The sequence below is a fragment of the Gouania willdenowi genome, chromosome 20 (assembly GCF_900634775.1).
Source record: "Gouania willdenowi chromosome 20, fGouWil2.1, whole genome shotgun sequence".
Classification (NCBI taxonomy): Eukaryota; Metazoa; Chordata; class Actinopteri; order Blenniiformes; family Gobiesocidae; genus Gouania; species Gouania willdenowi.
In genome coordinates, this window is record NC_041063.1 from 16,541,145 (window position 1) to 16,568,239 (window position 27,095).

The 27,095-nt window shown below is 38.1% G+C and overlaps 3 protein-coding genes across 4 annotated transcripts in view; all 3 read right to left on the reverse strand.

Moving 5' to 3' along the window:
- Positions 1 to 323: 323 nt before the first annotated feature.
- On the reverse strand, positions 324 to 4,648 carry myd88 (MYD88 innate immune signal transduction adaptor). The gene is made up of 5 exons (XM_028434564.1): positions 4,194 to 4,648; positions 3,082 to 3,222; positions 2,754 to 2,931; positions 1,054 to 1,145; positions 324 to 957 (listed from the first exon to the last, which is right to left on the reverse strand). Exons 1-5 carry the CDS (start codon positions 4,519 to 4,521, stop codon positions 803 to 805), a joined length of 894 nt encoding a protein of 297 aa, XP_028290365.1. The 5' UTR covers positions 4,522 to 4,648; the 3' UTR covers positions 324 to 802.
- Positions 4,649 to 5,629: 981 nt separating this feature from the next.
- cry-dash (cryptochrome DASH) lies at positions 5,630 to 12,766 on the reverse strand. Its single transcript, XM_028434563.1, has 14 exons — positions 12,598 to 12,766; positions 10,690 to 10,862; positions 10,277 to 10,370; positions 10,066 to 10,196; positions 9,791 to 9,939; positions 9,082 to 9,170; positions 8,921 to 8,994; positions 8,740 to 8,829; positions 8,565 to 8,644; positions 8,421 to 8,480; positions 7,708 to 7,865; positions 6,970 to 7,089; positions 6,170 to 6,346; positions 5,630 to 5,998 (listed from the first exon to the last, which is right to left on the reverse strand). The coding sequence occupies exons 1-14, from the start codon at positions 12,658 to 12,660 to the stop codon at positions 5,891 to 5,893; spliced, it is 1,566 nt and encodes a 521-aa protein (XP_028290364.1). The 5' UTR covers positions 12,661 to 12,766; the 3' UTR covers positions 5,630 to 5,890.
- Positions 12,767 to 14,303: 1,537 nt separating this feature from the next.
- map3k22 (mitogen-activated protein kinase kinase kinase 22) overlaps positions 14,304 to 27,095 on the reverse strand; it is a 55,560-nt gene continuing 42,768 nt past the window's right edge. For both annotated transcript variants that reach the window (XM_028434512.1, XM_028434513.1), the window contains 7 exons: positions 26,401 to 26,472; positions 25,308 to 25,472; positions 23,002 to 23,150; positions 22,781 to 22,912; positions 20,213 to 20,342; positions 18,130 to 18,307; positions 14,304 to 16,875 (listed from right to left, as the gene is read on the reverse strand). In XM_028434512.1, the coding sequence (XP_028290313.1) occupies positions 16,647 to 16,875; positions 18,130 to 18,307; positions 20,213 to 20,342; positions 22,781 to 22,912; positions 23,002 to 23,150; positions 25,308 to 25,472; positions 26,401 to 26,472 (1,055 nt within the window). In that variant the 3' untranslated portion in view covers positions 14,304 to 16,646. The remainder of the gene's footprint in view (positions 16,876 to 18,129; positions 18,308 to 20,212; positions 20,343 to 22,780; positions 22,913 to 23,001; positions 23,151 to 25,307; positions 25,473 to 26,400; positions 26,473 to 27,095) is intronic.

Here is a 27,095-nt window from a genome sequence, read left to right on the forward strand (position 1 = left end):
ATGCACTGTCTTGGTCAGTCTAATAATAAGTACTATTTTTAATAATCATCAGAATTTTCCGGAAATTATACCTTACAAACCAAAATAGGGTGAAAAAGTCATTCACGTGGAGGCGGAGTCCTCTGTGAACATGCTGTCCTCTGATTGGACAGAATCGTGTATGCTCAGGCGTGATTGGACGTTTCCGTGTTCATGATAAATCCACACTTTCTCTGCTGCATTGGCTCAGTGGGACCTCTACTGGTTGGGTTTCATAACACACAAGGTTTACAAAATCATGACACGACAAATGTGCAGTTCATTTAGGAAAAAAAAAGCTGCCATTTAGGGAGATAAAAATATAGTTTTATCCTGTAGAAATCTCAGTTTGTTTAGTCAATGTACAACACTTTTTTTCTATAAAAAGTAACAACATTTTATACATTTAAAAAAATAGGAAGTGAAATCCAAAGACAGAGAGCTTTTTGGTAGATATACAAAGTGAAAGCCAGTTTTAAGAAAATAGACGATGTGAAAATATAACAGTAAAAATAAAGCTTCCCCTTTGACTTAGAGCTTGGTAAAGAAAAAACAAAAAACTGAGTCAAAAGAGGAAGTGGCCAGTTCAAGAGAGAAGTCAAGCTAATTTCCTGTGAAAGTGAACTTTGCTGGTTGTACAATGCAGCATGACTTCCATAAATGGATTTTGGGTACCTGCAGTATAAGATCACAGCGCATACATGCACTCTTATTGTTGGCGGCTGTCCAACGTCATCCATGTGAATGTAAATCAAACATGATTAATAACAACCCCAGTCCCTGTTTATGGCAGTGACAGAGCTTTGGCGAGTCGCACCCAGAACCAGGCCTGAGTGCAAGGTCGTGTGTAGTCGCACACTGTGAGGAAGCGTAGGATGCTGGGGAACGGCTTTTTCATCTGCTTGTAGATAACTGGAATGAGGCGTTTATTTCGAGCACCTGAGGAAGATGTAAAAACAACATTAAAAATGAGACAAATACATAAACTTTTGTTAAATTTAGGCTATTTGCGAGAATGAAAAAACTCTGCTTCACCAGGACTGAGGCTGAGGGCAAACTTGGTCTGAAAATCACAGTCTTCGCTTTCAAGGTATTCATCAGAAATCACCACTACCATCCTCTTACACCTGGAGACATGGTCACACATAGAAAATACATTATTTAAAAAAAACACACACGATTACAATCATTACAATCAGGTAGTAAACCACAATTACATTTACGTCTTCAATTATCCATGTTCGATTACAACTCAATTATGATTACAGTAACCAGCTTTTTTCCAATTACAATTAAAATTACAATGATTATTTTCCCCCTGAAAGTCAATTACAATTACTAAATTTAATTAATCACAATTACTGAACCTTATAATAAATAATAAAAGAAAAAGTGATCTTCTTGTGTTAGCTTTGATAATAATACTAATAACAAAAACAATGGCGCTTTTTTCGAGGAAACTCAAAGCGCATTACATTCACACCAGTCACTCACATCAGTCATGTTGGCGGTGGTAAGCTACAATGTAGCCACAGCTTCACTGGGGCATCCTGACAGAAGCGTGGCTACGGCCCCTCTGACCACCACCAACATTCATGCACAATACAGACGAGGCAATGTGGGTAAAGTGCCTTGCCCAAGGACACAATGACATGGATAGAGCGGGATTCAAACCCCAAACCCTTTGGTTACTGTACGCCCCACTCTACCACTGAGCCACGATAGCCCCAACAATGTGTAACATGGTTGTAAATGAGTTTTTATTCCATTTCCAGGCCAATTACAATTATAAAGTCAGTTATCTGAACTAAATCACAATTAAATTATGATTACAACAGCAACAGATTTTTTCAATTTCAATTCCAATTAAAGCTGCAAACAGCGATCAACGGGCCCTAGCAACCACACGCATGTCGGGACGTGGCACACGTTGAGGTGTGTTGCATGTCGGGGTGTGGCAGAAATTTTAACGTGTTGAGACGTAGCTGACCACTTTCAAGGATTATATCACAAACTTTCCTGCAATGTTCTGTGCGAATATAATACCTATGATTTCCTTTTACCAATAGGTGGCGCTATGACTATAAATAACAGTTGGGTTAAATTAGAACTTTTTTTTGTAATACAAATGAAAGCTGCTATAATTAATTAGCATCTACTTAGCGCTACAACCTCTAAATAACTTCCATAAGCGTAGCACATCATCCACGTGAACAGGCTGCTAAGAGCAAAATTTCATACTATAAAAATTCAACTTTATTGTCAAGATTGTTTTATAAAACAACCAAATAAACGTGTATGTTTAAAATAAAAATATGACTGTGTGAAGTGCTTTAACAGTGCAGTGTTGGATGCAAGACACAAGTTCCACAGTAATGATGTCATCAGTGCTAGCTGGGAGCAAATTGAATTTTCAAGGGGGCGCCATTGAGTCATTTTGTCCGATTCCCCTAAAATATAAAAATTTTCGCCTGTCCAAATATGCGTCCAAACTTTCATACATTTTTGACCGTGTTTAGGCCCTCAAAAGTGCAATCACTTTTTTGTAAGAAGAATAATAAAAAAAAAGAGGTCCATTACAATAGGGTCCTGTGCACCATTGTGCTTGGGCCTTAATTATAATAACGTCTTAATTGTAATTAATTCTCAATTACGTGATTAAAATTACAATTGACCCCAACCCTGAAAGCAGGTAAAAACTTGCTGTAATCAGGATTTAACCATAAACATCTCACCTCCTTTCAATCAGTTCACTTGTGATGGTCCATACACACGATCCTGGGAGGACGTCTCTGTCAAACACACACAGTTTGAGTTTGTACTGTGTTTGCTCCAGTTCCCTGATCATCTCGTAGACGAAGCCAAAGTCACTCTTGCAGTAGCAGATAAAGGCGTCGAACTTCTCCGGTAAACCTGCATTATGCACATGAAATAAAGTCTGTAACACACTCCAGTTAATGCACATTGCAAATACAAATTCCATGCAAATTCCCATATTTATCAATTAATCTGATGTTAAACGTGTGTTAAGTATAAATAAATAATGCTGATGGATTTCCTGACCTTCAGGGTCATCCTGAGTGGTGAGGCCCAGTGTCTCAGGGGTCCGAGGGGCACAGCTGTCAACCTCAGGGACCTGCAGAGGAAGACAGGGCTCCTCCTTCTTCTTCTTCAGGCTCTCATAATACTTCCTGACATCCTCATCTGTTATCACGTGCATGTGTACAGTCAGCACACATGATGAGCACATAAAATACAGTTATGAAAAGATAAATAAATGGATTTACAATAATATACTAAGACTTCTACTGGGAAATGTATCAAAGCAACACTCTTGATTGCAGTTTCCCTTATTTTTTAATCTAAAAAGTGTTTGAAAGTGTTCTGTGATATTCCTCCCACTAAACTATCTTTGTCTATGTAAGCTCCTTTAAAATTGTAGGTATGAAAATGTCTAAAATGACTTGGTTTGACTAATTAACATTAAGATCACTAGTATGCACTGGTCTAAATATAATCAGACACTGCAAAAAGTTAGTATGCACTTCCTGTTTGTGTGCAACTTTAGGCAGAACAAAGACATAAAATAATAATTCAAATAAGTTGAGATAGCTCCTTTTTTGCAATCAAACAAAAGGTTATTGAAGATTACGTGAACGCATAAATCCACAAAATAAACAACAACGTAATTAAATAATAATAATAATAATAATAATAATAATAATTATTATTATTATTATTATTATTATTATTATATGCCCTATCTAGGAATTCCTTTTATGGTCAGTATTTAGGCTGACAATAATATAACAGTATGAATACAGTGTGTTAAGTATGTGATAGGTTGTGAAATGTATACAATAAATATGCAATTTGCTGCTTTTAAGTGATAATTGTCATTTAAAATGTTACTATTCTTTATTTAAATTAATGGAATTTCAAATTGCATTACTTCACACAAGAGGTAAATATTAAGTATTGTTTATGATTAATTATTTGGTAAGAGACCATTATGTTTAGGATAATTTGCATTTGGGAAAAACTTTTTTCTTTAGCGCGTAAACATGGAAAGTAACAAAAAATATTTAATAATAATAATTATAATTAATTAAAAAAACAAAAACAGGGAAAGTGTTTTTATTATTGCTAAAGGTTTTTCCTCTCCAGTAACGCACCAATCATGGGTCCCAGGTCCTCCACTATGTCCGTCCTCTCCAGCTTCGTAAGGATCGATAACAACTTCCCCACAGAGACCTCCGCACTCCGGGCCTGCCAGTCCTCCAGGAGCTTCTTGGTCGGGTCCTTGAACGCCTCATAGTTCCTGATCTCCAGGTAAGTGAAGTCCATCTCCTCCGCTACGGTCATCCAGTCTGCGGCGACAGTCTGTCTGGGGTTCAGGTACAGACCCAGCTTCCTCCTAACAGACATGTTCAGAGCAACCAGAGGGACCGACTCCAAGTCTTGGTCCGTGTCCTGCTTGTGGTCCGGGTATGAACAAGCCATGGTCCTCAGGTGACCAGGACAGACTGGAGGGAGATATTAGTGAGAATAAACTCTGATCATTGACACAATCACAGTGTTTCTGTTTCCCAGCGAAGCTTTACGTGACAATGAGGAAGTGACGTCAATGATTTTTTAAGACTGGACAAGCGTCACGTGTGGGAGGAGAAAGTAGGTCTAGCAGGGGTTCTCGGTTGGTCTCACTCTGGGACCCATATTTTGCCATGGTCATTAAATCGCGACCCACTTTTTTTTTTTTTTTTGAGAATTCAACCAACCAAATTTAATTTTTCAAAAATAGCTGTTGAAAACACACACACACATATATATATAATCTTTTTTAAAACATAAATCTATGTAGTTTCCTATGTAACACTCATTTCACAGGATGCCTGTAAAAAAAAAAAAAAAAGAAAAAAAAAAGTTTTTTCATAATAAAAGACAAGTCCAACATGAGAGACATTAAGCAGGCTATTTATTTATTTTTTACCAGCTGTCCCTGACCCATGACTGGGTCCCGACCCACCAGTTGAGAATCACTGGTGTTGATCATCTACTCTTAAACATGGATTTACACATTTTACATGGATACTAACTTTATTATTATGGTGATTTTCATTATTATTATCACAGGATAGTTTATTTTTTTATTATTATATTTTCAATTAAATAAAAATCACTTTACTAAAAAAAAAAAATCTTTGAGACACAAATAATTGCTTTTGAACACTTTTTTTTTCTTTGATTGAAAATCTACCTCCATATAAGACTAAAGGGGATTTTCTTTTAAACAATGGTTAAAGTTTTAACACAACTTTCCCCCCCAAAAAACTCACACAGGTGCTGAATAATAATGTAATTAAACATAACATTAGGTGGCTTTTTTTAATTATTTGAGGAAATTAAAAAAATAATTATTACTTTGTTGAAAGTATGTTTGTTGTTGTTGTTGTTGTTAATAAACAAAAAAAGTCAAACCATCAGGTGATCCACATAAATATTAAATTCTATTTATTGCTATGTTTGCTCTGAATAATCCACTATAGGGTTAAATAAAAGTGAGACTGCAAAATCCACCTTGTAGTAGTTTCACAAGTGTTAAAAAAAAATGCATCAACAGACACATTTATTTTGCATCAAAATAAAACCAACAAGGTCAGTCTTTGTTGCTGCTGATGAGCAGGAAACATGAACAGAATAAAGTCTTTTAAACAAAGCAACAACAAAAGAAGTGAATGCCCGTGCGGTTAAATAAACTTCACGTTTTTAAACAAAAGTGCTTCCTCATCCTCACCAAACAACTTCCAAGAACATGAGAAAACTTCAATAATGCAGAGTAAACATTCTGGATGTGTCTGTTAGTTTGGAGTTATCACAGGTTTTTGCTTCTGGAGAAATAAAAGTCAATTCCTCTGTCCCGGTGCTGTTTGGGGGTGTGAGACGGACCTTTCTTTCCTCTCTGTGATGGACCTCCACCACCCTGAGAGGAACCAGACAAAAGAAAAATTAGTCAATAAAACATTTTCTAGTAAATACAAACAATTATTTCAATAAAAATCCTTCCTTTGCTACCATAATGTAAAAAAAAAAAAAAAAAAAAACAACTAACGGTGGTGTCTGAACTTCCACTTCCCTTTTCTCACACACTCACTGGTTTCTTGTTAAAGTGTCTGCTCCACTCAGGGGCTACGATGACAGGGGTCGGGTATGTGTCGCCCAGGGACACCTGAGCGTGTGACAGCGCAGCGCTGCTGAGGATCCAGGGGGTGTGCACGTCTGCTCCTCTGATGGTCTGCAACTCTGGCAGCCACTGCCGCACGTAGTCACCCTGAAGCCCCCCCCCCCAAACATGGAATCATTTCATTAACAACAGTTGATGATTTCAGGAAATGAAAAAACACAAAAAAAACATCCATTGCGCTGTTGCACCTGACAATTTACACAGTATATACTGTACGTGCCTTTAACCTCTTAAGTAGATAGTTGTGTTTTTATCTTAAGATATAATAGTATATTTTTACGTGTTGTAACACTATTCCAAGCTGCTACAAATTCCGTTATACAACTTTGTACAATGGTATTAAAAATCTATCTATCATAATGCAATGAGTGTCTGTGACAGTGTGTGTGTGTGTGGGTCTTTCTGCAGTGGAATATTAACAACCTTTTTTGGATCGTGACCCTATTTTGATAGTTTTCAATCACGTTTGAGCTCAGATATGTATTTATTTTTACTGCATTTTATCTTAACTATATTCGCAAAGTAAAAGTATAGAAATACAGTTGTTTAAGATTGTGTTGTTTTAATAATGATAAATAATAATAATAATTACAAAAAACTAATTAAATTTTTAACGAGTGATAACACACATTTTAAAGAATCTAACTTGGTAAATAAGTGGAAGGAAACAGTATTTCATGCAGTGGTTAAAAAGCAGCTTTGAAACGTACATTACTGTCGTAGTCCAGGCCTTGTTTGATCATGTTGAACTTCCTGTTCTCTCTGGGATCGTTTCCAATGCCTGCGCTGTAGAGCCAGTTGCCATAATTGCTGCAGACATCATAATCGATCTATAATAACAGAAGAAAAAGAAAAGCACCCACTAATTTGTTTTTTTTTAGCACATTGTTCTAAGACAGAGGGTTCCAAGTTCCAACCTTTTTTGGGTCGTGACCCCATTTTGATATCACGAATGTTTAGCGACCCAAGAGAAAAAGTTTTTGGTCGTGTTTATTAAAGTGTGTTACAAATGCAGAGTAGCCAGAAGTGTGCCACCTCAGATGTTTTTATACTGCATTTTATTTCAAGTAGATTTATATTTGAGAAGTTTAAGTATAGGATACAGTTATTTGATATTTATTGTGTAATGAGTATTTGAAAAATAATACTTCAAAACATTTAAAAAATTTAATTTTAACCCGTTTTTACCTATGTTTTTTTTTTTTTTTTTTTTTTTTTTTACAAAATACTAGAAATTTTAGGTGACCCCATTTTAAATCCAGGCGACTCCACATGAGGTCCCGACCCCAAGGTTGGAAAACACTGTTCAACGACATCCTTGTATTTGTTCAAGGCTGAAAGATAATGTTTTCTTAATTTACAACCTTTACACATGAATGTACACAATATAAACAGTTGCCCAAACTGCATTCTGTATCATCATTATTTAGTTTCCAGTAGTTTATTACCAGTAGGTATTCAAACCACTCTGCTCCCATCCTCCAATCCAGGCACAGATCCTTGGTTAGAAAACTGGCAACATTCTGCCGCCCCCTGTTGGACATGAAGCCTGTCATTGCCAGTTCTCTCATGTTGGCGTCCACAAATGGCACCCCAGTGCGTCCCTCTGTATGAAAGAATGACCCACACACAGGTGAAGTGAGGTTACACATGCATGTGACACATGGAGAAAGATATGTCTCAGAAATATTCACAATTTTCACATGTATTTTTTTTAATATTTTCACGCGTTTTTCAGATTTTGACATGTGTTTTTCAGACCCACAACTATATCCACAATTTACATGTGTTTAATATTTTTTGTCCGTGCATTTATCATGAATGACCTTGTGTAAATCTTAAATTGTGCTTGTGAATTGTGTAAAGTGCGTTTGTGGATTTTGATTTTTGGCGAGTGATTTTTTATTTATTTATTTTTTTAAAGATTTATTCATAATAATTCAAGATACATACACACAGAAAAAAATAAAGCATATGTAAACCATGGATATACTTTTGAATCTGAAAAACACATGTGAAAATCTGAAAAATACATATTTTTAGACAAATCTCTCCCCATATACGACGTGCTAAATATATACTGTATATATATATATATATATATATATATATATATATATATATATACACATTTCTGCATGCAAAAATACAATAGCACCACCTTTCCAAGCATCAAACAGCTTCATGTCTCTTTTCCATGGCACAGATTTTTCTTGAAGCCCTGAGTGAAAATTAATCAGATGTTAAGTGACTTTTTACATGAAATATATACTAAAAACAAAGAAATGTGAGCAGCCATTAATACCTTTGACGTGAAACATTCTGTTTCCATACTTCAATGCCACAAACCTAAAGTAGTCTCTCCACAGCAGTTCAAAGATGACCCTGTGGGAAAGAACCAATCACAGACAAAAGGACATGTGTGAGTCTCACTAGTGACCACTGACTGTTACATTAGTCCAGATGTGACGTGTACTGACCAGTAGGTGCTCTGGTTAGCGGTTCGCTCAGTCTCATACTGTTTGATTTGATGATAAATGTATCTGGGGGAAATGCAACCCATTGCCAGCCTGTACAGTTTAGAAATTATGTTGGAAAATAGTGGGAAAAAAAAATCCATAAAGCATTCCAAGGAAAAACTTAATATTTAAATAAACTCACCAGGGTGCAAACTTGGTGGAGTAATCCACACCGATCAAACCGTTACGTGTCTCTTTGTAAGTTGCAACTAAATCCTAGAAATAAAGTCAATCTCAAAATGGGCATTGTAGTTTTATTTGTGATAAACTACAAAAATGATACAGTGATAAGTTTTTACTCACCGTGTCCCAGAAATAGTGTTTTAGTCGAGCTAGAGCGTGAGTTTCCCCCCCACTGCAGGGGAACGCTGAGCGTGGATCAGTGACGGCCTCTGGAATTAGACATTTTTCATTTTCATTTCATATTTTGTTCAACATTTTCATTGTCATTTGATATTTGTGTACTTTGTTTATACTGTACATCATTTTCCTTATATATCGAAGATGAATTGTGCATTTTGTCTCCTGATTTTTATAAGTGCTGTTGGCATGCAGATATTCTTGCAGTGAAGAAGAGATGCTATGCGCTAGCAGACAGAGCCAATAGAAAAACATGACTTTTACACATATTCATGTAATATTACAGATATTCTTTTGGTGCTAAAGGGGTAAGGAATCATTTATGAACATATTTAAGAGTAGAAGGCAGACAGAAAGAAAGTAGTAGCAGATTCCGCCCGCCGCCTCAGCATTTGAACAAGAGATGGATAAATATATTGCGCCCTCTGCTGTTTAAAGAAAAGTACTGCAATTAAATTTTCAGAAAATTGATATGAACGGTGATACCTATGAATCGATTTTTAACTGCCTTACGATTAATTGTTACATCCCTAATCAATATCAGATCAAGACACCATTATTATTTTCTGTACTAAAGCTGTAGGAATGGTTGAAGGTACAACTCCCGCTTCCAAGTTTTTATATGTGTAAATCAAAAGTAGAGTTAGCTCACCTGTCTGTTCCAGGTCCTCTGCAGTAGGAACGGATCCTTCCTCGAGTCCTACTGGAAGTGGATTCAGCTTCTCTGGGGTTTGAAGAAGAGGTCTAACCCTGCTCTGGGTCTCCACTGCTTTCCTGAACTGTGTGTACACATCAGGCAGGCTGACAAAATAAAAGCAAATGTCAAGAGCGACACTCCATCTTCACTTCTCCATCCACAGCTCTGGATCATTTATTTGGATTTATCCAAGTTTGCACAGCAGGAAGTGATGGTGTACAGGTTCTCACCTAGAACTATGGTGGAACGGTAGATCATCTCTGTGGAACAGAGTCGAACCCCAGCATGTGTGAACTTTGACGTTGAGTTTTGCACAAACTTCCCTCACCTTCTTTTCCACGTTCAGCTCCTCTGCAGTCACCTGGAACACAATAAACACATGAAACTAAAGCCAACCCCAGCCTCTGGGTTCTTAATAACACACACACTGACTAATATCACCTCTTCTTGGAAAGCCACGCCGCTGACGGAGCCCAGCTGCTTGATTAGTTCAGCAATTACAGTTTCAGGTTTACCCCGCCTCACCACTAGATTGCTGTTGCACACAGATGGAAAAAAATAATAAAATAAACACACAGAAACGCACGTGCTCCGTACGCTGCTGTGCACACCATGTCAGGCAAGCTGCATCCTGGGTAGAGCGCTCGCTATCCAACAGGAAATGGAAAAGCTGGAGAGCAGTGTATTATAAACATAAGTACAGGTGTGTCCTGATCCTGTATCAGGGGTTTTAGTTTGTTCCTGGAAAGCCTCACAGACGGTTTGCATTCAGTTTATAAAGTTAACTTGTGTTTAAAAAAGACGTTTGTAAAGTAAACAAATGGGATGATTCACGAGGACAATGTCTGATTTACCTTCCTTTGTTGACGAGTGTGTTCCTGAGGTCCTTCACACTCTCCAGTAAAAAGCGCAGACGGAAAGGTCCGGTCTTTGGAAGGTTGAAATGGTATGTTCCCACATAATGTCTGGGATCAAAGCAGTACAGAGGGACAATGTACTCTGCGTTTCTCTGAGCCCAGTGAAGAAGCTGCAAAACAAGAGTACAGAATAGTTCATGTGACAAATAATCTAATAATGAACTGGTTAAAGGGTCCATGTTACCCTAAATCAACTTTTCTGTGCTTTAAACATCATAAAGTGTTGTTAGGGCTTCATACACATGTCCAAAGTGTGTTTTTCATTGATTCCCTCAATCATTAGTTAGAGGGTGATTTACTCCTTTCTTACTGCAGGGTGAGCCCAAACACCTCGCTCCAATTTGATGACACGTTCCCACTTTGATGACGAATTTGACGCGGCACTGAGCTGGAGAAGCCGCGCCTCCAGGAAGCTCTCTGCCACGATTGACATGTAAACAGACACGCCCACAAAGGTGAGCATTTCAGCGTCCTTCGTGCAGTGCTATATATGTATTTTCTACAGTCTATGTATGTACCGGTGAACGCCCCGCCCCCACACTCTGTCTCGTATTTATAAAGCAGCATGAGCTCAGCTACGGAGGGGTGGGAGGAGGGCGGGCCGTCCTCTGGCCCTACGTCACCGTGCGGGGAGGAGGAAGTCAATTTCCCATCTATAGACACGCCCACTCATTAATATGTATAAGTAGGAATCAAATCAGCCTGTTTGTGTTGAGTTGCTCAGAAAGTGACTTTTCAGAGGCTGAAACTCTGGAAAACAGGCGAGTTTGGGAAAATAAATATGTTTTTGGGGTTCGTAGAACAAATGGAGATGGGTGAAAAATAGCATGATATGGGACCTTTAAAACAACTGTGGTTGATTGGCTCTTTTTACCTCTTGGATAACACGTCACCTAAGTCAAAGATGGACAACTTTTATTACAGCAGGAGCCACAAAAATAACTATTGCAACAACATTTATGTCAGTATTTAAAATAATGATAAATCTGAGCGTAAATACAGGAGAAAACAAAGGGTTTCGATGCAATTTTTGGAGTCATTGTGTGCATTATTGCTGTTGCTTTGTACATTATTTTTTGTTTTTTGTGTTTGTTGCTGTTTTGTGAAAATTATTGTAATTTTGTCCATTTTTGTGTTTTTTTTTGTATATTTTCTGTCATTTTTGTTTGCTTTTTTGTTTAATGGTAATTTTGATTATTTTAGTTGTTATTTTGTGAAATTGTATATGTTTTTATGGAGTCACTTTGTGTATTTATGAAGTCATTTTCTGTATTTTTCTAAAATTTTGTATGTTTTTATTTATGTTTTTGTATTTGTTCGAGTCGACCTGTGCTCTTACTTTGGGGGCTGCCAGTTGCCCATGTCTGACCTAAGCTATAGTTAGTGATTAATGATCTTATTACATTTACATTTACAGTTTAAATGTATCTAGCAGCTTTTGCAGGTTTCATAAATTCCCATTTACATACAGATGCCAATCATGTATTTCTACAAGTAGCACATCTTCAATTGAAATATTGTAAAATATTATTTTAAACACATTAAAACAAGCAATGTCAAGGAAAGAAAATTGTAGTAGTTCTATGGGTTTATTTAATTTTTTCACAATAAGAGGTGCTTTTATTGTGAAGGGTATTTACGGAACTACTATTTTTAAGTCTACACGTGGATACAATACGTTGATACTAGCTTGTGTTTGTCCCTACAAACAGTAAAACTGTATTTATCAGCAGGAAGTAATGTGCAAACATCATTGAAAACACTTTACTGTTAAACTGAGCTGAAACCGGAAGTGCGAAGGAAGTGGTATTTTTGCTTCGGTCATGTAACATTTTATGCTCTTACCTCATTGTCGTGGAGTCGCAGGTCGTTTCTTAACAAACATATTATTGTGCGAGATGCCGACATGTTTGTTTCTGGTCCACTTTTAATAAACGCAGTATTAATAGTGAGAAACACGGTGTAGACGGAGCAGCTGCTCTGAGGTCCTCTGCCGTCGATCACGTTTCATGACACGATGTTACAAAAGCTGCTGTTTTACAACATGGCCCGACCGGTTTATTTACAATTTTATTTCAAATGTAACCTTTTTAAATGCAGCGGAAAAATTCAAATGAATATAAATATAATTGTTTTTATTTTATAATTATTATATTGTAATTATTAAATATAATTAACATATATAATAATTCTACTTTATTAATGTCCTTTAAATAGCTTAGTCGTATGCATCATGTGTTACAACAAATATTTGAAAACAAATACTAAAACAAGTAAAGCGAAAAATGGCAATATTGGAAAAAGTGGGAAATAAAAAAATTCAAAAGTTCAAAAATTGTCTTAATCAGTATTTTTATTTATTTTATTTTTTTACTCAAATGGTTTTATAATTGGAATGTTCCCTTCTGTATCTTAATGGCAAAGGAATTATAGTTTAGGGAAAAAAGCAACTAAATAATAACTACAAATATGTACTGTATATAATTTACTTTTAATAATAATAATAATGGCTTGAATTTTTATAGTGCTTTTTTTGAGGAGACTCAAAGCGAGTTACAGAAACCATTATTTATTCACACCAGCCACTCATAGTCATTCAGGTGGTGGTAAGCTACAATGTAGCCACAGCTACCCTGGGGTATCCTGACAGAAGCATGGCTGCCATTATGCGCCGCCGCCACCAACATTCATGCACAATTCATACATGGCAATGTGGGTAAAGTGTCCTGCTCAAGGATACAACGACAGTGACTCGGATAGCGCGGGTTTCGAACCACCAACCCTTCCGTTACTCTACCACTGAGCCACGGTCACGTACCTGAGTGTTGGTAATAGAGTTGCACCAAATATAAAAAATAACAAATTAAACATATGATAAAAATTAAGGCTTTTTTTCCTGAGCTGAGCCAATCAAGCTTCTCAACTTATATTTATAATACATATATAGATATATATATAAATAATTCACTTATAGCTGCATTTTAGTCCAAAAGCTATAGGTTGGCATTGGTTATCATACTAATAATTGTTTTTCATTTCTAGAAAATAACTGATATAAAAATATCTTGGCAGAAGATTTGAACAGTTAAACTACCACAAAAATAACTTTTAAGGAGATAGTTTAAAATCTCAGTTCATTCAGTATTGGAAAATACAACAATAAGACACAAGGTAGTTATACTGAAACTGTAGAATTGGGGTATATAATAATGATGCCGATAAATACAGCAGGTTTATACACATACAGTACCATCTGATTGGTAAAATCCTGCAGCAGTAAACGACTTATTGTCAATTAAACAACAAAGACAAAAAACTATGGAAAGCATCTCGACAAGAACATGATAAAAAAAAAAAAAAGAGTCTTAATTTTGATTTATTTAAGTTAAATGTACAAAAGATATTTGACTTAATACATTTTATGTTTAGAGGCTTTCTCATTCAGACAAAACTAGTTCTGTCCCAATCAAGAGCCTCCCAGTCTTTACATACTGCCCCAGCTCTCAGACATCCAATAGATTTGTATATAATGCAAAAAAAAGAAATCATACAAAAGTGCAGAACAATATTTATTTACAGTATAATAGTTTTCTTTACGTATAAAAAGAACTTTGACATATCTTGTGTGTGCTCTCTAATAAACAGCTGCTCGCCTTATTAGGAAGATTTCCACTTTGGCAGTGAACACTAACAAGCAGAGTCAGATAAGGCACTCGCACGGGTCAAACGGAGTGGATTATTCTTTTAACGCCATCAAATCACAACCTCTCACTTATAGCCTGTTGACAATCCATCCTCCTGACATTACAGCATTTAACGTTGTCTCAACTTGACACTTTAAGACACATTGGTCCTCATTTATCAACCGTTCGTACGTTCAGATCTGAGGGTACGACGTACGTTCGACCATATTCACGCAAGCTTCAATATTGATCAAATATGACGTGATCGTACGCTACGATCAGGTCTCACATCAGGTTTGGCGCAAATTTGAGTGTGTCTATGTCTATATTACCCAGCCCTAGTTATGACCAATACCACTTTTTTTGGTTTTCCTTTCACATAATACTCTCTGGGGACTGTACGAAGTAAATAGGACCTCATTCATGCTTTTTAAATGTAAATAGTTCCTTAAACTTTTACAAATGCACAACAGTATTTAATCAGTAATGTGACGAATTATAGGGGAAATTGGCAGAAGACATAATAAACAAAGACAAGGGACATGTATTAATTTTTAAGGGGTTTTTAAGGCTTTCCGACTGTAATTTTTTCTTATGTGATATTTATTGTCTAAAATGTGCAGACTAAGGCTGATATAAACACCATACCCGTGTGTGTCTGCAGGAACTCTGTTGTGAAGTTGCTCACGCACAGGGGGGCAGACTTTAATTCCAGTTTTCACACAGTCAAAAAGCAAATCCTTGTTTTGCTCCAACTCAGATGTGAGGATGCCGATTTTCATCTTGGAAAAGCTTTTTTTCTTGTTTGACCTCAGTGGGCGGGGCCTCCTAAACAAGTGAGCATAACAAGTTTATGACGATCAAATTCAGCCACCGGACTTACCAACACCCAATCATTTGTACATTAGGATTGGTCAAATACAAATGTTTCCTAAATCACACGTTGGTCCGGTCTTACAACCGAACGTGCACTCAAATTTGCACCGGTTTTCACGTGAGTTTGATAAATGAGGGCCGTTGTGAAACCAACGGTTCAGCTCACATGACATCGCACGGAGCCAATCAGAAAGTTACCCATTGAAATGATGTAGAAAGCTAATAGAGGCGTAAGGTGAGCGAGCAAAGACATAAATGAGACGATTTCTTCATGATCGTTTTTAAGCAACAGAACGTGACACGGAAGCTTCTAATTGTGTGTGTGTGCAGTCCACTGTGCACAAAGCTGCCGTTACATAGGAAAGGCTAAAGATCACATCATAGTCCGACGTGATTAACACTGTACGTTATTATCGCCTGGAAAACAGTTGTTCTTGTCTCTGCGACTTCTCTTTGGCCACTTCAGAGTCAAACTACGTAAATAACGAGCGCCGTCCGCTCTGACTGTCATGTCAATATTGCTTTGAAGGCGTGACTCACTGATGCAAAAGCTATGTCTTTTTTCTCTTTCTTTTTTTTAGCTCTTTAAATTAAAACTTTATTTTGAAAACGTTGAAAAAAAAAAAAATGCCTCAAGTAGAAAAATATCTCCTCTTTGGATCATCCTGCACACTGGAAATATTTTTAACGAGTGATATCAAAAGTGCATTGTTGCCAATCCTTCAGGGGCCGTTGTTGTGAGTAGCAATGAGAGCCAGGATGATGGCAACCTCTCCGGTGGTAGAAAACACATTCTCTCTTACAAACTCTTTTTTTTTTGTAAGGCGTTGACACAAAAATACATTTACATTCCTCTAAGGAGAGTAGAAATCTCATTTATGAATGTTGACTTGTATAAAAATATGTTGCCATCTTCACCCCACGCTGACTCACAGTACTACTACAAGTGTTCAATAACTCCTAAAACCTCAGGAAATGGTGACAACTGACACTGATGAGGTTTTCCTTCTCATCCTCTGCTTTAACTCAGATTTCCTGAACTTGTAAAATTCATGGCAGTCCGTTGCTTATGGGACTGCAAAGTTCATACTAGTCGCTCCCCTACTTAAAAAAAGCAAGGAGACGCCTTGGAGGACTGTGAGGGTCTGACAGCAGTCCAACGGGGGGGCTCTCAGCGGCTGGTGAGAGAAGCATAAATCCCAAGGCAAACACTGGTGATGGATGACAAGACAAGGAGTTAAAACGGTGTTGAAACCCTGGTGACGGGAAGGCCGGAGAGGAGGGGAGGAGCTGTGGATGGTGGTGGGTGGGGTAGGATGGGTGGGGTTGGTCACCTCAGAAGCTGCCTTGGACAAACGGGTGGCTAAGCAGGATGTCTGCAGTGGGACGCCACTTCTCCTCTACAAACACCTGCCGCAGGAAGTCCCTGCACGCGTCAGTTACGCCCTCGGGAAGCATGGGTTTCGTTGGTTGGGTGGCGATCTTGAAAATGGCCGCCATGGCCTCGTATTCAGCCCAGGGAGGTTTCTGGGTCAGCATCTCAACAACTGTGCAAGCAACACTCCTGGAAAAAAAACACATCAAAACAAGACGTTAGTTTTTTTTTTCTTCTTTTTTTAGTAGCAAATATTCACACCAATCACAATCTTGCTTCATTCCCCCTCCTGCAGAGGTCTCATCCTGCACTGATTGCTCATTCTATCTATTGTAATAAATGTCTCACTAGTATCTAGCTTAGGCCCATGGCATGATGTTAAGTGAAAACATTTGATTCCTTTAACATCACGTAGATGAGTTTCAGGGGAATGTGACAGAATGTTTTGCTCTTAATGTTGATTATATGTGTTAGGTATGCAGTAACTTAAATCTTAAAATGATAAACTAGGGAAGGGGTTCTCAACTTTGGGGTCAGGACTCCAAATCGCCAGAGTTGAGCCAACTACACCAAACTTGCCATATTTTAACCTGTTTTTATCACTTTTGCTTGCCATATTTTGTTCCTTTTAATGCATTTTTGCTACATTTATCCCATTTCTGCCACTTCTCTATCAAATTTCAATGACTTCTCTGCACATTTTTTCCCACTTTCAAGACATTATCGGCACTTAAACCCTTTCCACCACTTTTCCCCCCTAATGTCACATATGTTGAGTTTGACCCATTATTGTCACTTTTTACCATATTTCATGCCTGTTTTTGCCAATTTAACCATATTCATTATTTGTCATGCCCATTATATGCCAGTTTAAATTAATTATTCCTACTTTTTAAACGACATTACCCCCCTCCCAATAATTTCTGCCACTTTTAAGCCAATGTTGACCATTTTGACCAATTTTTCTGTTCGTTTTTGGCCACTGTTTGCAACTTTAAATTCATTTCTGTGGTTTTTAAAATCCAATTTTACCATCTTTGGTCACTTTTAACCCATTTTATTTCTGATTAAAACAATGATTTACATCTTTAAGATGACTATATACTGTTGCACAAATACAAATGGATAAGAGTGGATATTATTCAAATGAATAAATAAAAGTGGTTATCACAGATTCATAGAACAATGAACCATCATTTTACTGACTTTATGGATAGCCCCCACATGACTCTTCTTGAATGTTCATGTCTCTTAAACCACCTTCAGTTATAGTGGGGGCTTAGTATTGTTCAAATTGCACATAATTTTTTTAACTATTCTGGTTTGTGCCACTTGAAAACAAAGTGGGCTTAATCCCCGATCTAGAATTATTTAGACGTTCCTGATCTAAGACAATCTATCGGTGTTAATTCATGTCTTTTACAGTAAAGGTCGCCTCCTTACCAGACATCAGCCTTCCTTCCATATCCCTCCCCATTGATAACCTCTGGGCTCATCCAGTAGGGGGTGCCAGTGACAGACTTGATTCCTGTACCAGACATGCAGATGGTCTGGATCCGCTTGCTGGCTCCGAAGTCTCCCAGCTTCACATTCCCTGAGGAGTCTCTCAGAATGTTTGCTCCTAGTGGAGAGTAAAACAAAAAATATATATATATCAATTTCAGAGATATTCAAGATCCTCTCAGGGCTTTTTAATATCTCACAGGGATTCTCCAATTCGTGTGGTGGTATGCTGCAGCCGTTAAACCAACTCAACCATGTGAGGAGATCAGTCGACGAAACCCACGGCAACAGAACACCAACATACCTCTTTTATAAAGTCGTGAATCGTACAGTAAACATGAGTTTTGGCAGCACATCTGCCCGTGAAGCGAATGTCTCCTTCACCACTTGTTTAATCAGTGACTAATGTGAACTGCTCACTACTTATCCTTCATACCAATCAAGGGTTGGAGAGCTCAAAGGAGAATTAATAGCTCAATCTATGTAAGCTTCTTTTCTTGAGTTTCATATCCTCTCCCACTGAGTGCACATTTGCTGAATAAAGGAAGTGAGGTTCTAATACATCATGTTTCTCACAGATATTTGGCTCATTTGCAACAACACATTTTACAGAATCCTTTCTGTCTAAACTCATGGCTGTGATGCCAAGATTTGCTCAGAAACTTCATGTATTTAAATACAAAGACAGAACCGCAAATCAAGTTTACACGATATATTACAGATGAAGAGTATTTCCAAATGGAAAATCCCACCCATGCACTCTTCTGGAGCCCAGAGACCTTTTTTCCCCTCACCAGGCTGTATATTTCCTTTGTTTTTGGCCATATTTTGATGGAATGGCAGATTTCACGGCAGCGAGCAGCCGAGGTAAAAACCTTTCCATGTGACATTGAACATTTTTAGACTGCAAAGATTTCACCATTATGAAGCCAAATATATCTCAAAGGCGAGTTGAAAATAGCTAAATCTTTCCGGGCTGGCTGTGGAGACGATGAATGACCCTAAGTCGAGTGAAGTACAGTGAATGAGTCTGTACTTTTCTCTTTTTATGACTGCCATTGAAACATTTAAAGCTGCTACCCACCAATTATTTCTTATCAATCGAACATTATTTACTCCAAAAAAGTTCAAATTGTGGCTTGAAAGTTTGTCTTCATCTCTACTATAAACATTTTAGCACATTGCATTGTGGGATGTAGAGTCCCGAAAATGGATTCATAGAAGTGTTTTTACTAAGGGTGTAAGAGAAAGTCGATTCTATGATATATCGCGATAATTCACCACACGATTAAATTTCCAAATTTATTTTTTTAATCGTGTTCTTTAACGCAAAAAACATTTAATTGCACTAACATATGCATATCACGTAAACGCCCGGTCAGTAGGTGTCAGTGAACCACATCTGAGCTTGTTAAACTACCTCACTCACTTTGCACTTTATTGTCATAAAAAATACTGGGCACTTTTATTGATGTGGTTACTCATTTTTTTTTTTTTTAAAGAGTTTAAGAACGAAACAGAATCAGAATCTGTTGCAGAAACGAACGTTAAACTTCTTTGAAAAATGTACTTTGATAACATACCACTTTTTTATATTTGTACTTGAATTACAGCTACAAGTTAAAAAAATAAATTGTATTTTATACCATTTTGTACTTGTAAAGCTGAAATTTGTAATTATTGATATCGCAATGTATATTGTGTTGTTTAGTATACTAGGAAATATCGGGATATATCGTATTGTGAATCGTATCGTATCGTCAGATTTATGGCATGGCAATGCACACCCCTAGTTTTACTTCATTATTACTGTGATTTCTTGGTTTTCTCTGCAACTTCATTTCCCAAATTTTCTTTCTTTATGTAGTATGTCATGTTGGATTCATTGGTCTATGAGGCATAGACTATAATTTATTCTAATATAAATATTATCTGGGGTAACAGCTTTAAAACCTAAATCAGGGGTCACGACTTGGTGAAAATCCTGCTCCGACTCTCGTGTTTCTCTTTCAGCTTCAGTTACCTTTGATGTCTCGGTGTACAATCATGTTGCTGTGCAGGTAGGAGACTCCTTGGAGGATCTGTCGGGTATATCTCCTTGTCACTTTCTCTGTCAAAGCCCCGTAGGCTTTTAGCTGGTCTTTTATGGAGCCCTGAAAATACAGCACGAGAGAGAAAAACAAAGTGTGTAAGAGAGTGTGGTAATAAGAACTATTATTTATTGGATGGAGTTTTAGAATAAATGCTTTTATGCAGTAAACAATATAACAATGGCTTTGAGGAGAACGTGGGTGTTCCAGTTCCAGCAGATATATTTTATTACTGTTAAAACAGCCTTTGAGACAGTTTGAGAACAAAACCAAACCATATAAACAACGTGTTGAGAAAAAGCCGCCGCATGCGTTGATGTGTGGTATTCTCTCTCATTACCTTTTTTCACTTCCTCCAGTGTATGTTGCAAGAGGAAATCCCAATCTAATGTCACCTGTGACGCACTTTGGACTTTTATGTTTACTTCTATGAGTAAGACACCTCAGCAGCTCGAAGACTCTCAGAAGAACGCCTCCTCCCCTCCCTTTAGCCACTAAAGTGTTATCGGTCAGCCACAGCAGTGAAGCTGTGCCGCCAACCAAACAAAATCTTGGCTTTTGTCACCTCCCTCTCTTACCACCACCAACTCAGCGAAACATAAACATTTCCAATTTCCTGACAATGTGTGACTAAGACACTGAGAAACGTAGAAATAGCTGTAGAAATATTAAAAAGACGCTGGCAGACGAGGTCCACAGGCGACAGCGGCTCATTAAGTTGCTCATTTAGAGAGAAAATGATCTCGTAAAATGAGCCGTTTTGCTGACACCAACCACAAAGGACATGTTTGACAGCTGGTGACATTTCAGGGTCCTTTACTAGCAGATGTGGCTAATGTGGTTTGGCTGTCTGTATGTGTGTGTTTATCAATGTGCACGCCAAAACAATTTAAGGGATCACTGTCAGACATTATCTGCTATGTCATGTCAAAGAGCCTCTGAAATGCTGTTATTCATCGTGGCCAAGACTCCCACCGGCTCACGAAAAACCCCAAACTCATTTGTTTGTAGAGGCTGAGCTCCAATTTCCTTCATCGAAATATTCACTTTGGCATCTGCAGGGTAAGCCTGCATGTATTTGCTGGACCTTTGATTGAAATCCCAACATCTGATTCATATCTGATGTCAGTAAGTATCCTCACTACGGTCCGCAGGGTGTCCTGATGTCCCCTCAGCTTCTATGAAGAGTTATGATCTCAGTGTGATTTACTGAAAACACATTTTTAAAAGAACTCTTGAAGATAACCATTAGAAAAGAAGAATATATTCTCCACCAAACTCTAACAGTAAACTCTCTTTTGCTGAGTTTACTGTTTAATAGCCCGTCAGAGACAGTGTTGAGGAATTTATTGGCTTTGTCTAGAGGTAACAGGTACATGCCTTTGCATTTTTCCTGTTAACAGTTTTGTAAATGTGCTTTGTTACAGAAACACTGGGTTGGTTAAAGCTGCTGGAAATGATAAATACATAGTGTAGGCCTCAGAGATCATTAAATTGGAAAATCATTTGCTCAAAAAAATTATGTAAAAGGTTGAAATTGTAGCTCGAAAGTTTGTTTTGATTGCCACAAAAAAAACTTTAGAAATGCACATTGCATTGTGGAATATGGAGTCCTCTAGACGGAAGTGTTTCTACTTTATTCTTACCGTGATTTCTTTCGTTTGACCCTGAAAACTCTGCCAAAGTAACTTCCCAACACAATTCTGGTGTTTTCACTGAAAGTTGTGACAAAACAATAGCCGATGTTTATTTGTTTTAGATCCAAATCCGGCCGAAATTGCATGTCTCACGACATGAGGTGATATTACAGGGATATTGGGAACACACCAGAAGAAAATGGTGTCAAGCCAATCACTGTCCTCCTTCTCTGACAAAGAAATACAAGGAATAACTAAGAATAAATCAGTCTATGGGACTCCATATCCCACAATGCAATGCGTGAAACTTTTCCCACAATCTCAATAAACAGTGTGTTTACAGTGGAGATCAAGACAAACTTTTGAGCATCAATTCCATCTATTTATATCTCATTTTGAGCAAATAATCATTTATTTATTGATCTTTGAGGCTTACACTGTCTTTATCTGATAAAAAATTATCGTCTGCAGCAGCTTATGGTTACATTTGATCCATTTTGTAGTTGTATGCTATAACAGGAGGTTGGTGCAGGTGGATTTTCCAATATCAAAATAAAAGCCTGAGGAGAAGATCTAATCTCAAATCTTTCAAACCTTCCTTTTACTGTTTATGCCTCACTATGACCGACTGCCTCTTCCAACTTTAATAATCACTTAATTTAATAATAATCAATTACAACTTATTTGGCTTTACCTCATCAGGTTCTTATTCAATAACTTATTTAGTTCTGTGCATACTTGACTTGATTGACATAGGCTATTGGATACAGTCAATTACATAAAAACAATACGCTATTAAGACAGAAGTTTGTAACACTGGTTTCCATCTGGTGTGATCGAATAGCTTGTTTTTAGTTTACCTACCCCAGGCATGAACTCAACAAAAATAGTGAGTTTTCTCTGTTCGAGGTCCCGAAGACATCCGTAGTACTGCACAATCCTCTCGTGGCGCAGGTTTTTCAGCAGCTGAATCTCACACTCCAGAGCGTTCACCTCCTAAAGGGGCGGAAATAAACTAAACATGATATCTGATTTCTTAAATGACTTATCCCCACAGGTAGGGCTTTCCTCACTATTCCCCTCACCTTGCTGGTGTCTTGACAGTCGGGGTCAAAGGGCACCTGCTTGGCGGCGAGCTCGCGCCCCATGTCAGCGTCATAGCAGAGGTAGACCTCCCCGAACGCTCCACGTCCAAGGAGCTTTCCCTGTCTCCAGTTGACGGGCGCCCGCGGTGCTGCAGAAAACAAACGCACCATGATGGAATCCCTCCAGGAGACGCACAACAGTGACATACTGACTCGACTATAATTCCACCACAAATCTCACTATAAATTCACTGAGACGAGACATGAAACTCTTGCAGTTTGTTACAAAACCAACACCACAGTCGTTCGGGGGAAACCCCAGAACTCCTACCCAAGCATTCAAACGGCATTCCTTAAAAACCCCAAAAGTTCACCTTAGAAACTCTCATCTTGTCGACCCAGACTGAGACTTTAAGAATTAACAAGCTTTCTCTATGGCTAGCTTAGACTGTTTCATAGTGTGTGGGATTGAAAAGGCTCCAGAGATGTTGACCACTGACTGCTGAGCTGACGTTGGGTATCATGACAAAGACTGAATGAAGGCAGAAGTTATTAAAGACACAAGCCAATAAACATTGATTATGGGAGGGGATTTCTGCCTGTTGCTGAACATTATGACCCCTATTTTTCCTCACGCTGTTGTTCGTGTGTCCTTAAAAATCAGGTGTGTTATAGAGATTCAGCTGCACAGTCCAGTTGGATGACAGCACGGCGCACCATGCGCTACGATAAGGAATTAGAGGATGGTCTTTGCTCCATCGAAGAAGGTGTTTTACATCACAGAGACAGAGTCCAGTGCAGATTACAGACACATTGCTAGTGCTCACCTGCATAAACAGGTTTTTAAACATCTGCGTTTTGACCACACAGAGGGCTCGTAATGTGGTGTAGTGTGTGTGTGTGGCTAGGCTGAGATTTAACTGTGTAGAACATCGCCGAGCTGCGTCCCTTTCCCACTCTCTTCTCAGGCACGTTTAGAACGACCCTGATAAATGAGGAAGAGGTGGGCGCAATCCTGAGGACAAACGTACCGCCTCTCTCCTCTGAGAACACACCTTCTGACCACGCCTTCAATAATCTACACAGTTTGGTCTCTGGGTACTCCGTGTGGGCTTAAAATAGGGGCCTATTTGAAGCCCCTAATGTTTAGAACTTTACATTTTAAACTTTAGATCTTTAACTTTAAAACTTTAAAACGTTAGAACTTTAAAACGTTAGAACTTTAAAACGTTAGAACTTTAAAACGTTAGAACTTTAAAACGTTAGAACTTTAAAACATTAGAACTATAAAACTTTATATTTTAAACATTAGATCTTTAACCTTAAATCTTTAGAACAATAAATCTTTAGAACTTTAAAACGTTAGAACTTTAACTTGAAAACTTTCACTTCACAACTTTAACTTTCAAACTTAAATTTTAGAACATAAGAACTTCAGAATTTTTAACTTGACTTTTAGAACTTTAACTTTCGATGTTTAACTTTAGAATGGCTCAGAACTACTTTAACTGCTTACTATGGAGGCCGTTTGCAGTTCAAACCTTTGAAACCTCTAAAAAGCCTAACCAACAATTGAAATGTATGTACAGCTCAATCAGTGTGTTTGCAGAAGATTTTATTACTGTCATATTTAAATTTCTGACTGTTTTTGATGATATAATTACCAAAACGGGAAGCATGACAGGACAGAGGGTAACATAGGTTTTCTCTGCTTCTTCCCAGAGTACCCAGATAACTGGGTTTTAGTAGAACTAGAATGTAGGCTTGAAGGTGTGTAAAACTGAGTAGTTTGCACCCTTAAGGCTCAAACATACTCAAGCGGACCCCGCGCACAACGGACTGTCCGCTCTCCTCAGAGCTTACATACTTGGGTGCACCGCCGCGTAGTAGTTTCCATTAAAATCCTACATGTCCCATGATTCTTAGCGCTTCTCTGTAGTCCTAGTTCTTCTGGGACATGTTTCGTAGCTCGTCTGCCACTTTCTCCTCTAAGCTCGTGTTCATCTCACCTGCTCTGTTTCACTAAGCGGTGAAATGGAGGTCGGTGTTACATTCAATGCAGGTCAATACAATCCTGAGCAGTATTTTGTGTGACACCAACTACGCGGAGAAGTCCTCACGCTAGTAAAATCTGAGCTTTGCATTTAATTGGCCTGAACCAGGACAGTCCCTGACTAGGGAAATTAGGTTTCGCAAACGAATGAATTCAGAGAATGCCAACGCTACAAAAAGGTTTGACAGAGTTTTCTGCTCTTGGAGGAATAATGCCTGTTTTAGGGCTGTAAAACTGTAAATTAGACACTTACACTTGGATGTGCTCCGCTGACAGCTTTTGTCAGCAGTGCGTCCCAGTGAGCGCAGGTCGCTGTACTGCAGCGTACTGTCACCAGTATAACTGCGTGTGCGACTGGAGGGAACCAGCTGAAAGAGGTTTTCCTGCGGCATGAAGCTCCGCGGAAGAGTCCTTCGTCCTGAAAATATAAAAAAATGTAAAAAAAAACAAACCATATATCTGTTAAGACTGCACAGCACATTACCTCTTGCTGTTATTGTTAGTCTGTTTTTACACAGTAACTTTGCAGGTGTGCGCGAATGGAGCTTTTGACACTAACTCAGAGCCTCAGTGTTTCTCGTCACTCTGGCTGACTTCCTCTCAGACAGGAAGCAGCGTGATGTTTTATAATAAAAGTTCGGGTTCACCGCAGGGAAACGTAAATCACTGTTAGCGGAGGTTAGCCCCTGAGTAAGCAATAACTAGCAGCTGCTTGGCACAGCAACCCAGCACTTGAAAAAATGTTACAGCAACCTGCAAATATTTAATATACAAGTGCATTTTAATATGTATTTAATGTTTAAGTATTTTACTGCAAATGCAAACCCTACCCTGACTCCCTCTTCCCTGTTCCCTTCCCCTACACCTAGGTGTAACACTGCCCTTGCTTTTTTATATATAGTGTTTCTTACTCTTCTTTAGGGAGGGCTGGTGTTGGTCACAATTATGCAATAAAATCAATTCATTTATTTAATTTCAATAACAAAACATGTATTACTGTCATGAAAAGATTGCACTACAACTAGTGTTGACCTTCGACAGACAGGGTTAAAAAAAAAAAAGTAGTAAAATGTTACGTAATATTAAATTTTTTAAACATAGTCAAACTTTTTTAAAACTGCTTAATTCTTTTTGTTCTTGTCTTTATTTTTTTGTCTTTGTTTGTCCTAATGGTATTTAAATTTCAAAGTTGCATAATTTTGAATGTCTAGTTATGTTTTTTTCTATGTTGGGGTTTTTTTGTTTTGAAAATGTACAGCAAAGAAAATATTTATTGTATTTGCTATGTTATTATAAGCTGTCAAAAATCATAAATAAAATGTTTAAAAAAAAAACTGCTTCCTTACGATCTCCATAGTCCTTGCTGCGATTGGGCAACTGAAATTGGCGGGGAAAGGTCCCTCCTTTACCGTGACGACCTGGAAAGGGAGGACAAGTATTAAACGTCAGTCAGGACACAGTTTAGCTCTTACAATAACCAACTATTAGATGGAGATTTTTTCCTCATTTCAGTCTCGTGTTTATTCCCTGGTCGAGGATTTGACTTATGAGAAGCAATGTAGTGTTAGCATATTGATGCTATTGGTTTGCATACCACTAGATAAAATTGGATTTACTGTAACTTTTTCTCACTGTGTCAAAGTTCAAATTGAGCAGAATGACACACAGCATTTCACAGAGCTACTCCCTCACCTCGCTGAAGGAAAGAGAGAGAGAGAAAAAAACCAGAATAGAGCTCATGTGAGCTAGCTTAGCTCTCGCTCTGAGCACAGCGGAGCAGTAACTAAAGGCAGGTGTGGAGCTCTGCTGACGCATGCGAGCGTCCACACTCACTCCCTAACTGCACACACACAATAAATGGAGCGGACCAGAGCCTGCTTGCAATTGAAAGCAGCTGTTCCGTCAGATGACTGCCTCCCCTCATGCTGTTTTTGTGGCTGTATCCAATGGAGACAGCAGTTGTTTTTTTGTGCTTGGCAGCCATGGATGGAAAGGGGAAAAACCTACACTAAGTGAACGGTAAACAAATAACTGTCGGCTT